This window comes from Hyperolius riggenbachi, chromosome 6, assembly GCF_040937935.1.
Source record: "Hyperolius riggenbachi isolate aHypRig1 chromosome 6, aHypRig1.pri, whole genome shotgun sequence".
NCBI lineage: Eukaryota > Metazoa > Chordata > Amphibia > Anura > Hyperoliidae > Hyperolius > Hyperolius riggenbachi.
The window spans coordinates 251,159,583-251,173,192 of NC_090651.1; the positions used below are offsets into that span (position 1 = coordinate 251,159,583).

General features: G+C 43.8%; 1 protein-coding gene across 13 annotated transcripts in view; it reads left to right on the forward strand.

Moving 5' to 3' along the window:
• Positions 1–13,610, forward strand: part of PLCH2 (phospholipase C eta 2) — a 1,280,386-nt gene that overhangs the window by 710,188 nt on the left and 556,588 nt on the right. For 2 of the 13 annotated variants that reach the window (XM_068240673.1, XM_068240687.1), the window contains exon 1: positions 572–1,219. The exons of 10 other annotated variants lie outside the window; for them this stretch is intronic. In XM_068240673.1, the coding sequence (XP_068096774.1) occupies positions 1,099–1,219 (121 nt within the window). In that variant the 5' untranslated portion in view covers positions 572–1,098. Of the gene's footprint in view, positions 1–571; positions 1,220–1,543; positions 1,608–13,610 lie in introns of those variants that run through there. One more of the 13 variants, XM_068240684.1, reaches the window with a different exon arrangement.

The following is a 13,610-nucleotide window of genomic DNA, read 5'->3' on the forward strand; positions in this document are numbered from 1 at the left end:
ACCATTGTCAGGAAGTGCCCTTGCTTGGCCTATTTGCGCTTGCTCGATTTGTTAGCACGTCGTTGACCATCTTTAGAACACTTTATTTATGATCCCTACTATAGTACTGTGTTCTGTACAGCACCTCTAAAGATGATGGTACTTTTTATAAATAAAGAAATAATTATAAAGCTGAAAAGGAGCTCTATAAATGTCACCCATTACATCTGGTACACCTGTGACTTCATGGCGTTGTAGGAAAATACAGACTCTCCTGAGAATGTGAATCATTAAGTTTCCACTTGGAATATCTGTGCATCTTGTCTCTCTCTCCTGGGTACATGACGGCATCTTCAGAAATGGTTAATTTCTCATGGCAAGTCGTCCATTCTCGTAAGACCTACCTTTGGGAAAGAAGATGCAGCGTAAAAGTAATCTTTTTTTTTTTTTTCTTCTTGCCTTTCATAGGATGGTAATCCTCTGGCTAGATAGAGCAGAGACCTGGTCTAGGGATTATTACACGTGACAGATTTAGAAATCCACTTTAACGTGCTAGTGTGTGTTGGACTGTTTGGTTTTAGCAAGTGTTGTTAGAGAGGGCTGTACACAATGCTGGCATTCTCTGGGCCTTCTGAGATATTTCCGATGGGATATGTGTCTCTGGATTAGTGAAAATCCTGAACAGGAACAGAATTGCGTGCGACCTTACACATTTTGTGGAACCGGATGTGCTTTAGGATCCCTGGCAGTCCGAAGACTCCAATAGACACTTAGGATTGACCAAAAAAAGGAGAATGCTTTGACAGATAGCAGTGATGCAGAGTAGACTCCCCAAAGTATCTCTCACTACATGTTTTTCAATTGCACGTTTTTGCTTTTCTTTTGTGCATGTGCTCATAGATTTGCAAGCTCCAAGAAATATCGCACAGTGCATGCCTTTTTGATATAATGCACAGAGTTCTTCTTCGATATCTTGCTGGGATTTTAATGGTGGGAATTTTCTTTGAACTCCTTTTGTTTAATACTCTCTTGAAGTACTTAGTTCTTTCTTTGGCAGTTGGCCAGAAGACTTTTTCTATTCTATAAGATTTTATTTTTTTTAAGCGTCTACAAAGAATCATGGAGAACATGAAGCCACCTCTGCAGCAAAAGAAATCTGGGATCTCTTGGCTGGCAGAGGAGTTCCTGTGGATTGGGGGTAGCATCGTAGCATCTCCAAACATGAAAATTGGTCAGATTGGTAAGAGGAAGATTGGATACAAAGTTTTAATACATATTTGTGTGTGTGTGTGTGTGGTTTTTTGTGGTGTTGGATGTAGACATTACTGCTGTTTTTCCATAATTGGGTGCTTGACAGAAGGCAGAAAGCATTTTGAAGTCTCTGTTCAGGATTGCTAATACTAGAGCTAGTAGCAGTTTGAACGTCTTTAAATAAGATCAGAGGGCTGACAGTAGGGAAATGAAGAGAATCAGCCTGCCGCAATCTTCTTTTTCTTCTCCCCGTACTTTAATACTTAAGTCGCTGACCAATTTCAAGGCTTTTCAGTTATACATCTGTTCTTAAAAAGACAGCAAGGGTCATTCTTGAGTAATGGCAGCGATGAGAAGACGACACAAGTCCACAGTAGGTAGGAAATCTTTTTTATTCTGTTTCTAAGAAGAGGATATATTTTAGGAGAAATTTTGAGGCTAGTGTTCTCTTTGATTAGACCTAGATTATATATCTGATGCTAGCGCAGAATGTATTCTGATAGTCCCAGGGTAGCCTAAGGTGAACCTTGCCATAATTAAGGCTCCTGTTCACATGCTTACCTCCTCCCTGTTGGCAGTGATGCTAGTGTGCTGCTGGCTCTGTACCTGGAGGGCAGCATATTTAATGGGCTAAATGTGTAATCTCCGGGGCTGTGACCTCACTGTATTGCTGACCTAGTACAAGTATACGAAGTAGGAGTTTTAAAGATTTTAGACTTCATGAGCTGCATGTTATCTAACTGTCCCATAAAGATTGAGGCGATGTTCAGTGGAGTGTTGTGGTGCGAAGTAATGGAGGCATTTTAATGCATAGAATCGCACTATAATTGAAAGTTTATGCAACATTCAGAGCGCACCTGCTGCAATGCATTAGAGCGGACTATACTATCCGTACAGTGCGTTACCGTATAACATGCGTGAAGTTGCGTTCCTGTTTTTACAGATAATGCATCACAGCTTCCATTGTTTCTTTTTTTTTGTTGTTTTTTTTTTTTTTTTTTTTGTTTTGTTTTGTTTTGTTGCCTTTTCTTCAAATAAAGAACATTGAATGCATCAAATCACCAACTGTTCCTCTGCAGGACTCACAATCCAATATCCTTTTCACACTTGCATAGAGACTATTCTGGAAGAAAGCCAATCAGGAGGGTTGTGGAAGGAAAACTGTGCACTTGGGAGAAACTTGTGCTAAAATGTAGAGAATATGAAACCTGCATGCAAAAGTGTCGCTGGTGAGGCTGAGACCATATCTCTGTTGCTGACAGGCAAGAATGCTGCTGCCCTTTCTGAAATGATATTTGCTACGGATGAGCTCCTAATAATGCTGCTTTTCTGTCTGCAACATTCCCTCTATGACCTGCACTTAAATTGCTCACCTGGTGCTCTTATGTAGATCAGATATTTACCACTCTTAATAGGCATCTGTGTTCCAGGTCCAGTTGTTGTTCAGTATCTAACAGCTAGGTAACTAGTTCTTTTAGGAGTAGGTGAGCAATGGTATCTTCCATATCTCTCTTGTGGCTGGTTCTGTTCACGCCCTTAGGGAATTGACGGTGATAGAATTTTTATTGCGTTGTGGTTATGCCTGAATGGCTTAGGTACATTTATTCAGGAGCAAACTCTACCTGCTTATTATTTTAATGAGATGTAACCCTTAATATAGATATTCTAGTTTTCCTAGAGCTCCCTGCCTCGCACTCTATTTTGCATTGCACAATGAGAAATTAAAATACCCCAACACCTTTCCTGTGCCCCCATTCAGACAACGCTCACAGCTATTCTTATACATCATGCATTAAAATGATTTAAAGTGACATTCTCATCCATGGCTGAAGCAATAGTAACATTATTGCCTAAACCTCATAACTGAAGCCTGCAATCCCAGACAATAGCCTTAAAATTATCATGTCTGCAGATCAGAGTGGGAGATATCGGTGTAATCCACCTGGGCTTGTGGCATCTATTTTCAGCGCTCATTTGACCGTGCCTTGGGGGGAAATGTTCAATGTTAATGCACACAATATTGTGGTTTAGATTGCCTTTGAAAATGCATGTATTGGAAACTATACCATGCATCCGGGTAATTATTTTGCTTGTGTTCTGTACATGACTTCTTTAGGTGTGATGTCTGATTGTTTTTGAGGATTCGGAATACAGAGGTTAATAAGCTGGGTTGTGCTGAAATATTTGGGTATTCCCTTTATAAGCTGCAGGCTAAACTGCTGGCAGTTATGGTCATGAGCCTCCCATGGGGTCTCTGATTCTATCTATCCTCCTCACACACTGTGTCACTGAGTACTATGGTGCAATGTTATATTCTAGTCACAGCTATGACAGTGTCATAGGGTATGATACGGAGGTAGGAAACTCTTTTTTTTTTTTTTTTTTTTTTCCTGCTGTAGATATGCATTGTACTGGTATTAACCATAGTAAAACAAACTACCTCCTTTAACCACTTGAGGACCACAGTCTTTCTACCCCTTAAGGACCAGGCACTTTTTTCCATTCAGACCACTGCAGCTTTCACAGTTTATTGCTCGGTCATACAACCTACCACCTAAATGAATTTTATGTCCTTTTCTTCTCACTAATAAAGCTTTCTTTTGGTGCTAGTTGATTGCTGCTGCGATTTTTATTTTTATTTATTTTTTTATTTAGTTTTTATTATATTCATCAAAAAAGACATGAATTTTGTCAAAAAAATGACTAACTTTCTGTGCTGACATTTTTCAAATAAAGTAAAATTTCCTATACATTTGAGCGTGAAAGTTATTCTGCGACATGTCTGAGTAAAAAAAAAAAAAAATTCAGTGTATATTTATTGGATTGGGTAAAAGTTATAGCGTTTACAAACTATGGTGCAAAAAGTGAATTTTCCCATTTTGAAGCATCTCTGACTTTTCTAACCACCTGTCATGTTTCATGAGGTGTTAAAATTCCAGGATAGTATAAATACCCCCCAAATGACCCCATTTTGGAAAGAAGACATCCCAAAGTATTCACTAAGAGGCATGGTGAGTTCATAGATTTTAATTTTTTGTCACAAGTTAGCGGAAAATGACACTTTGAAACAAAAATAAAACAAAAAAAAAGTTTACATTTCTGCTAACTTGTGACAAAAAAAAAATGAAATCTGCCACAGACTCGCCATGCCCCTCTCTGAATACCTTGAAGTGTCTACTTTCCAAAATGGGGTCATTTGTGGTGTGTGTTTACTGTCCTGGCATTTTGGGGGGTGCCTAATTGTAAGCACCCCTATAAAGCCTAAAGGTGCTCATTGCACTTTGGGCCCCTTTGCGCAGTTAGGCTGCAAATAAGTGCCACACATGTTGTATTGTCGTACTCAGGAGAAGTAGTATAATGTGTTTGGGGGTGTATTTTTACACATACCAATGCTGGGAAAAATATCTCTGTAAATGACAATCTTTTACACACAATTGCCCATTTACAGAGAGATTTCTCCCACCCAGCATGGGTATGTGTAAAAATACACCCCAAAACACATTATACTACTTCTCCTGAGTACGGCAATACCACATGTGTGGCACTTTTTTGCACCCTAACTGTGCTAAGGGGCCCAAAGTCCAATGAGTACCAGAATTTCAAGGGTCATTTTGAGACATTTGTTTTCAAGACTACGCCTCACAGTTTAGGGCCCCTAAAATCCCAGGGCAGTATAAGAACCCCACAAATGACCCCATTTTAGAAAGAAGACACCCCAAGGTATTCTGTTAGGAGTATGGTGAGTTCATAGAATTTATTTTTTGTCACAAGTTAGTGGAAAATGACACTTTGTGAAAAACAAAACTATAAAAATCAATTTCCGCTAACTTGTGACAAAAAGTAAAATCTTCTATGAACTCACCCTACTCCTAACAGAATACCTTGGGGTGTCTTATTTCTAAAATGGGGTCATTTTGTGGGGTTCCTATACTGCCCTGGGATTTTAGGGGCCCTAAACTGCGAGGAGTAGTCTTGAAAACAAATGTCTCAAAATGACCCTTGAAATCCTGAAGGTACTCATTGGACTTTGGGCCCCTTAGCGCAGTTAGGGTGCAAAAAAGTACCACGCATGTGGTATTGCCGTACTCAGAAGTAGTATAATGTGTTTTGGGGTGTATTTTTACACATACCCATGCTGGGTGGGAGAAATCTCTCTGTAAATGGACAATTGTGTGTGTAAAAAAAAAAATTAAAAATTTGTCATTTAGGCCCAGTGCACACCAAAACCACTAGCAGATCTGCAATACGCTAGCGGTTTTGGGAGCTGATTTCAGAGCGATTCTAGGTATGTTTAGAGAGGTTTTCTAAACATACCTAGCGGTTTTGGGTGTGTTTTTTGTGTAGCAGATTACACATATTGTTACAGTAAAAGCTGTTACTGAACAGCTTCTGTAACAAAAATGCCTGGCAAACCGCTCTGAAGTAGCATTTTTCAGAGCGGTTTGCGTTTTTCCTATACTTTACATTGAGGACGAAACTCTTCAGAAAACCGCAAACGCGCAGCAGGAGGCGCGTTTGCGGCTTGGCAAAAACCTCAAACCGCCGGTGTGCACCATCCCATTGCAATACATAAGCCAAGCGTTTTTATAGGCGGATGCGGCCGGCGGATCGCTCCAAAAACCGCTTGGTGTACACTGGGCCTCACAGAGATATTTCTCCCACCCAGCATGGGTATATGTAAAAATACACCACAAAACACATTATACTACTTCTGAGTACGGCAATGCCACATGCGTGGTACTTTTTTGCAGCCTACTTGTGCTAAGGGGCCCAAAGTCCAATGAGCACCTTCAGGCTTTACAAGGGTGCTTACAATTTAGCACCCCCCCCACTTGCCAGGACCGTTAACAAACCCCACAAATCCACAAATGACCCCATTTTGGAAAGAATGCACACGAGGGTATTCCATGAGGGCCATGGTGAGTTCATAGAAAATTTTATTTTTTGTCACAAGTTAGCGGAAAATGACATTTTGTGGAAAAACAAAACAAAACAACAATTTCTGCTAACTTGTGACAAAAAATAAAATATTCTACGAACTCACCATGCACCTCACGGAATACTTTGGGGTGTCCTCTTTCCAAAATGGCATCATTCGTGGGGTCTGTCCTGGCATTTTAGGGTCTCTGCAATCATTACATGTATGGCCAGTATTAGGAGTTTCTGCTATACTCCTTATATTGGGCATACGGGTAATGCACTCTGGGCTGAAAGGAAAAATGAACGTCAATCAATCAATGTGGATGAAAAAATATCTGCCCAAAAAAATGTGAAAAAAAAAAAAATAGAAGGCGTCTGCCAGGACATAGGAGCTGCCACCCAAAAATGGCCAAACCCACTCAGCTTGTATGCCCTGGCATACCCGATTTTATCCATTCACACCGATCGATGTGGATGAACAAATCATTGCCAGAGTTCTTTTTTGATACAAAGTGCTTGCCAAAGCATATGAACCCCCAACACCACTCCTCGGCCCATATGCCTCGGCAAACGTATCCTTTTTTACTGAGGAGGAGAAATCTCGTCCTGCAGCGCTGCATGCACCAATTTTGTATAACCTGACAGACGTGCAATGTTCTGTCAGGATGCACCATCAGTGCTGCAGCTGGTTAGTCATTCGCTCAGTCCACCTGGAAGGTTAATGGATGGAAAAAGAGAAAAAAAAATACAAAAAAACCCAAAAAACAAGCAAGCAGCAAAGCAATTATTTAATTAACATTAATAAACTTTAAACTTTTTTTAATCAAAACCTTAACATTGTGAACCAAACATTAACTTTTTTGCTTACCTGTTTTTTGGTGTTTTTTTTAACTTCCCGAGGACAAACCTCTCCTCCCCCATGGGACAATGTGCGAAGTGCAAATCGCACAGAGTTGTGGCGAAGTACATTCCGCATTTTGTCCCAAGTGAAAGGAGAGGTTTCTGGCAGCCCTGTGTATTGGGGTCTCTGGAAACCCGATGTTTGGTTTCACACTGCATATTGACATATCCGGTGGGTGGAGCCCGGCGCACCGTATCGTCCAAAACGGACCTTCAGGGAATACCACAAGAGTAGTATCCGGCCTAGTAATGAACTGCGTCGCCATAGACTAACATGACTTCCGGGCCGACCGAAATTGCAGCAGAAGCCACGCAGTAACGTAGGCATGCACTAGCGTTAAGTCAGGCTGCATTTCCACTTGTGCGGTGCGGAATCGCTGGGAAATCACTGCAGACGAAATCGCATGCGGGTGCGATTTTTGCATGCGTTTTTCCCGCGATTTTGCATAGGGTAGTAGGTGGGCGATTTTAACCATGTCACTGCCTTTGTAAATTAACATTACCTCCTATGCGAAATCGCAGGGAAAACCGCATGCCAAAACCGCATGCGATTTCCCTATTAGATACATTGTATGCAATTCGCTTAGCGGTGTGCGGGGAGCGAATTCTGACGGCTCTGCCGTGCAGATTTTCCCCGCACACAAAAACGCTTCGCACAACGCACAAGTGGAAACAGGCCCATCCACTTGTATTGGCTGTGCGAATCCGCATGCGGATAACGCATGCGGATTTGCTATAGTGAAAATGAGCCCTCAAGCACTCCGGCGTAGGGGGGGACAGCAAAGTGTGACTTTCGCTAGGCATTTTGCCCTAACGCATCGCAGCAGTGTGAAATAGCACTGAGAGACCCTTGTGTGCCTACCGCTGTGTCTGTAGTTCCCTACTCTCTAATAGTGTACCTGCTTGTGGTACCTCTCAAAACACGCCCCTAGGCATAGGCCAGGCTGGTCAGGGCAGCGGGGACAATAAACAGTGGTGTCACACCTTGTTCCAGCCCTGCTGCAGACATGACAACGTTTTCTTCGGGTGCGTTGACCTGGGGCACACGGAATCTGATAGGCGTAATGCCTTCCATGCAGCCAGCTAGTTGCATATTGGGGTTGGGCCCGGACACCTCCTAGATACAGGAGTTCCATAGTGATCTGTCTCTGAAATTGAAGAAACGATCCAGTTCTCCCAGCCTTACTGTAGAGAACAAAGCTGTTGTAAACTGCCAATTGAATTAGATAAAAAGACCCTTTTTTTTTTTTTTTTTTTTTATACACCAGCGTCTTGTTTTACGGGAAAGTAAATAGGGCGCTAACCTCTGGTCATTGAAGTCCATCCCTCCCATGTTGGTATTATACTCGTGGACGACAAGGGGTTTTTCAATTACCTCAGTTCGCCGTTGAATTTCAACTGTCGTGTCTGCGTGAATGGTGGACAGAAAGTAAACGTCCCTCTTGTCCTTCCATTTCACCGCGAGCAGGTCGTCAGCACTCAAGGCGGCCCTCTGCCCCCGTTGAAGTTTGGTGGTAATGAGCTGTTGGGGGAAGCCCCAGTGACTAGGCCGCACGGTGCCACAGCATCGGATTCCTTCTAACTTTAAGTGCTGATAGAGGGCCACACTTGAGTAGTAGTTGTCCACATAAAGATGGTACCCCTTCTGGAACAAGGGTGGCGCCAAGTCCCACACAACCTTTCCACTGGTCCCCAGGTAGTCAGGGCATCCGACCGGCTCCAACTGAGTACATTTGAAATCGGCACCGGTAGACTTGGGCGCAGGATACAGCGGTGTATATAGCTGATCCTGCTTCTGCACAAGTCCGGCCGATTTAATTACTATTCCCCCTCCAGGCCGACATGGATAGTGGGGGAATGAAATAATTCGGCTTCCAGCGATTGCTGGAGGCCGAATTATTATGTTTTTAAACAACTTCGGCTCCGTTTTCTGACGGAGCCGACGTTACTCACTGAGCGCTTCAATAGGAATGATTCCTATTGAAGTCTATGGAGGCGCCGGCTGCGCCCAAATCTAACAGCGCTGAAAAGCACTCCTCCGCTCCAATTTGGAGTCTTTTTCCTCATAGACCCTAAAATAAGATGTATAGCCTGTGGCCCTTTTACAGAGCTTATACAGTTTCACCCCATACCGGGCGCGCTTGCTTCGCAGATTTGCTGTTCAGTGGTATGAGCATTTGCAAATTTTAATGATGGGTGGTCTATGAGGGGCCGAATTTTGTGGAGCTGGTCAAAAGCAGGGTGGTCACTTTGATGACAGGTTTCGTCATCATTGAAGTGCAGGAAGTGCAGGATGTTCTCAAATCGTGTCCTGGACATGGCAGCAGAGTACAAGGGAACGTGTTGTGCTGGGTCCGTAGACCAATAAGACCGCAACACATTCTGTTTCGTTAGTCCCATGTGTAAGAAAAGGCCCAAAAAAATTTTAATTTCGGAAACTTGGACTGGTTTCCACCGAAATGGCTGGGCAAGTAAGACATTCGGATTGGCGGTTAGAAATTGTGTGGCTTTACGGTTGGTCTCTGCCACGACTAGGTCTAAGAGATCCTGGGTGAAGAACAGATAGAAAAAGTCTAGGGCCGATCCTAGATTATCTGTCTCCACCTGGACTCCAGACTGGGCGGTGAAAGGGGGCAGTATGGGTGCGGCGGTATCAGGGGATTGCCAATTTGGATTTGCCAGCACCTCTGGTAAATTAGGGTTAGTACGGGCCCGTCTACTTGGTGGCTGCGACCGGGGTGTTACTGCACGTGCCACCGCACCAGTTTCAACTTCCATGCTGGTGCTCGCCACTTCACCAGGGTATAAGGAAGCACTGGTGCTAGGTCCAGGAGATGCTGTGCTGCTGGTACCTGCCCCACCATGAAATCTCAGACCAGCACGAGCACCACTCTGCTGCCCTTGAGGCCGATCCTGCGCCACCTGCGGTCCAACGACATGGGGTGTGGTATGCGTGGCTCTAGCCGGGACCTCAACCTCGTCATCGCTATCGGTCAGTGAGCCGCTGCTCAATTCAGGTTCAAACTCTGACCCAGAAGATTCGTCGAATGGTTCGTTCCAATCGTCCTCATCCGACAGGGTCATGTACCTGAACACCTCATCATCGGAATACCCCTTTCTTGCCATGGTAGACTGCTAAATTTAGGGGGTAATCCTCTGAGACTACCCAGGAAAAAGAGCACCTACCTAGCGAAAGGGAGTATTTGAGAGGTAGAAAGCTGTGGTCACTGAGTTTTGATTAAAAAAAATCTGATCTGCAGTGATCAGAAAAAAAAAAAATTCTGTCACTGCGGTGGGGTGGGTTGAACGCAAGTGCAGGCGAACGATCAAGCCTGATCGGGCAAACACTGCATTTTTTTTTTTTTTTTTTTGTGGATCCTAGTGACCCTAAGGGCTAGAACCCACAGGAGCGCTTTTGGCAGCACTGCGATACGCTAGCAGTTTGCCAAAACGCTGGGCTAATGTTAATGGATGGGGCAACTTCCACAGGAGCGTTTGCGTTTCCCAGAAACGCAAACGCAGGACCTGCAGCATTTTGGGAGCCTTAGCGCTTCAATGTAAAGTATTGAAAGGCTAGCAGAAACGCTCAGCAAAACCTAAACTGAGCGGTTTTGCTAGCGTTTTGCGGTTAAGCACACTGTAACAAAATGAAAAATAATTCACAGGACCAATCAGGATAAAAACGCAAAACGCTAGGCACCCGCTGGGGAAAAAAATACAATGTTGCAAAACACGACCAAAAACGCGCATGAATCCGCTTGCAAACCGCTCAGACAAAACGCTAGCGGTTGCGTTTTGCGTTTGCGGTTTTCAGTGGGTTCCAGGCCTAATAGATCTGACTGCGATCAGTAATGATCACTTACAGATACTATATAGTAACAATGTTGATTAGCGACAGTGATGACGCTAATTAGTGACTGTGGTGCAGTGGGCTGAGCACTAACCGACACTAACAAAGGGGCCTAGCTAACTGGCCTAAATGCTAACACTAGTAATACTAAAAAAGTGACAGTTTTCACTGATCACTGTTTTTAGATCACTAGGTTAGTGACGGGGGTGGTAGCGAGTGGGGAATCAGAGGCAATTAGAAACAATCACAGGACAATCCAAGCCAATCACGAGAAATCAAAGCCAATCACAGCCGATCACGGGACAATCACAGGGCAATCACGGGACAATCAAAGCCAATCACAGCCGATCACGGGACAATCAAAGCCGATCATGGGACAATCAAATACAATGTCGGCACAATCAAATACAATTACAGCACAATCAAATACAATTACAGTACAATCAAATACAATGCAATGGGAAGGTGATTGGGGGGGGGGTCTGAGGGCAATCTGAGGGTAAGGGGGGTTAATTAGGTGCCCGCACAGTGCAGATTGGGTCCTGATCTGATGGGTGGCAGACACGGGGTGACCGATGGGAGATCAGTAGTGATTACAGGGCAGAATAGCTGTAAAAAATGCACTGGGGAGGTTATCAGGAGGGGGGGGGGGGGGTCTGAGGGCAATCTGAGGGTCTGGGTGGGTGATCAGGTGCCCCCAAGGTACAGTTTAGGGTCTGCTCTGATGGGTGGTGGTGACAAGGGGTGATAGACAGGTGACAGGTGATCAGTGGGTAAGGCAAATAGTATACATGGGGGTGATCTGGGGGGATCTGAGGGTAGGGGGGGTGATAAAGGGACCCTAGGGGGCAGTTAGGGACCTAATCTAAATAACAGCGTTGGCAGATAGTGGCAGGGAGTGAGTGATTGGGTTTATTAGGGGGTGCTTGGGTGCTACTGTCTGTGTGCTGGAGTGGTCAGGGGGGGTCCTGAGGGCTGGGGTGGGCGATCGGGGGGGTCTGTGGCTGAAAAAACCTGTTTTGTGCGCTGACTACAGGGCAGCCTCCTCCTCGGACGATCCGTGCGACGAAGAGTGCGGAGGAGGAGGAGGCAGCCTGTATAATACTTTGTCACGTAAACAAAGTGTAATATACATTTCTATTGGCCAGATCGTACATTTTAAACCCCGCCGGCGCTGCTAATTGGCTGGCGGGGTATCGGGCCAGGCGACGCAATCGCTGGCCGGACACGCGATTGCTGGCCGGACACGCCTTAAGGACCTGCTGCACAACGGCGTATTGCGGTCCTTAAGGCGTCCACTTTGCCACCGCCCATCGGCTGTGGGCGGTCGGCAAGTGGTTAATCTTACATTGGAGTGTCTGCATTTTTATGCTGTTCTGTTCACTCCTCTCATCCAGTAAACCTCACATAAAGATGTTGTGGTGTTTTTTTTTTTTTGTTTTTTTTTTTGTTTTTTTATGACCATTCTCTAATCTAATCCCTGTCCATTGTATATTGTAGTAGTCTAGGGCCAATTTTAGGGAGAAGCCTGCCTCAGTGTGAAGTATCACTATAACAGGAAGGTTTAGGAAATCTTTGAAAGAAGCCAGTAATTTTTTAGCAGTATTTTTTTTCCTTGCTATGGCATGGGAAGGAAACTTCTCCCTCCCTCCCTCCCCTCCCTCCCCCCCCCCCCCCCCATTTGCAGGCACTTCCTGTCAGCATAGCCAATGTCACAAGGACTGGACGTTTGATATAATTTGGTTTAACCTAATAAGAGGTTGTGACACTTCCCAATCCTATCACTAAAATGAAACTAGTGGCATACAGAGCAGCCATAGAAGCAGCTATTTGGCACACCGTCGTGAGAGGGCCCGGCAGCAACAATATTTGGGTCTGTGGTGGGTCTCGTGAAAACCTACAATGCTCCCCCCCCCCCCCCCCCCCTCAACGTGCAGCTGGTGTGCATAGATGGGAACTCGCCTGTCAGAATTCTAGCGGTTTTATTTATGCAGGAAAAAGCTGTCATAAGTGTATGGTTTAAGCTTTAATGTTCTATGCAAAATTTCAATGTGAACTGTAAAGTTATAGTACTTCTTTAATATCGCTATGTGAGCATATTCCAGGCTGTTTTGCTTAAAAGATTTTAACTTGCAAGCTGGAAGATTGTTGATGTACTGGATACAAGAAGCCAAAACATTCTTTGTTAATGTCAAGGTTAGACTGCACAGTATGTGTAAGACAGAATGCTGGTTTAAAATTAACATTACTGCAATAATTATTACACACGGATATTATTAATCTAAATATTAATGATCAATACAGTCCTTCTAAAGATAGAAATAGTTATTGTTAAACCCTATATAATAGAATCTATTACTCTGAAAGATATTTAAAATCTGTAGTCTACCCGTGGAAGATGAGAAAGTAAAACTTTTATAAGATTGTTTCAACTTGTAAGCTAGACAATTGTTGACATGTTCAGTGGCTTGAAGGCCATCACAGCCAGCAAAAATATAATGCCATGTTTTGAATATGATTGTCCTTTGGAATGTCAATAAGTTCCAAGGTTTTTGTATTGTCCCGTATTCAGGACAATGATGCCATCTGGCGGGTTCATACTTTTATAAAATCAACATTATTAATAGATTGTTATTTGTTATGAAATGCTGACCTCTGCCGGTGGACATTATATTTATTTTATAAGAAAGACAAAAATATAGACATTGAT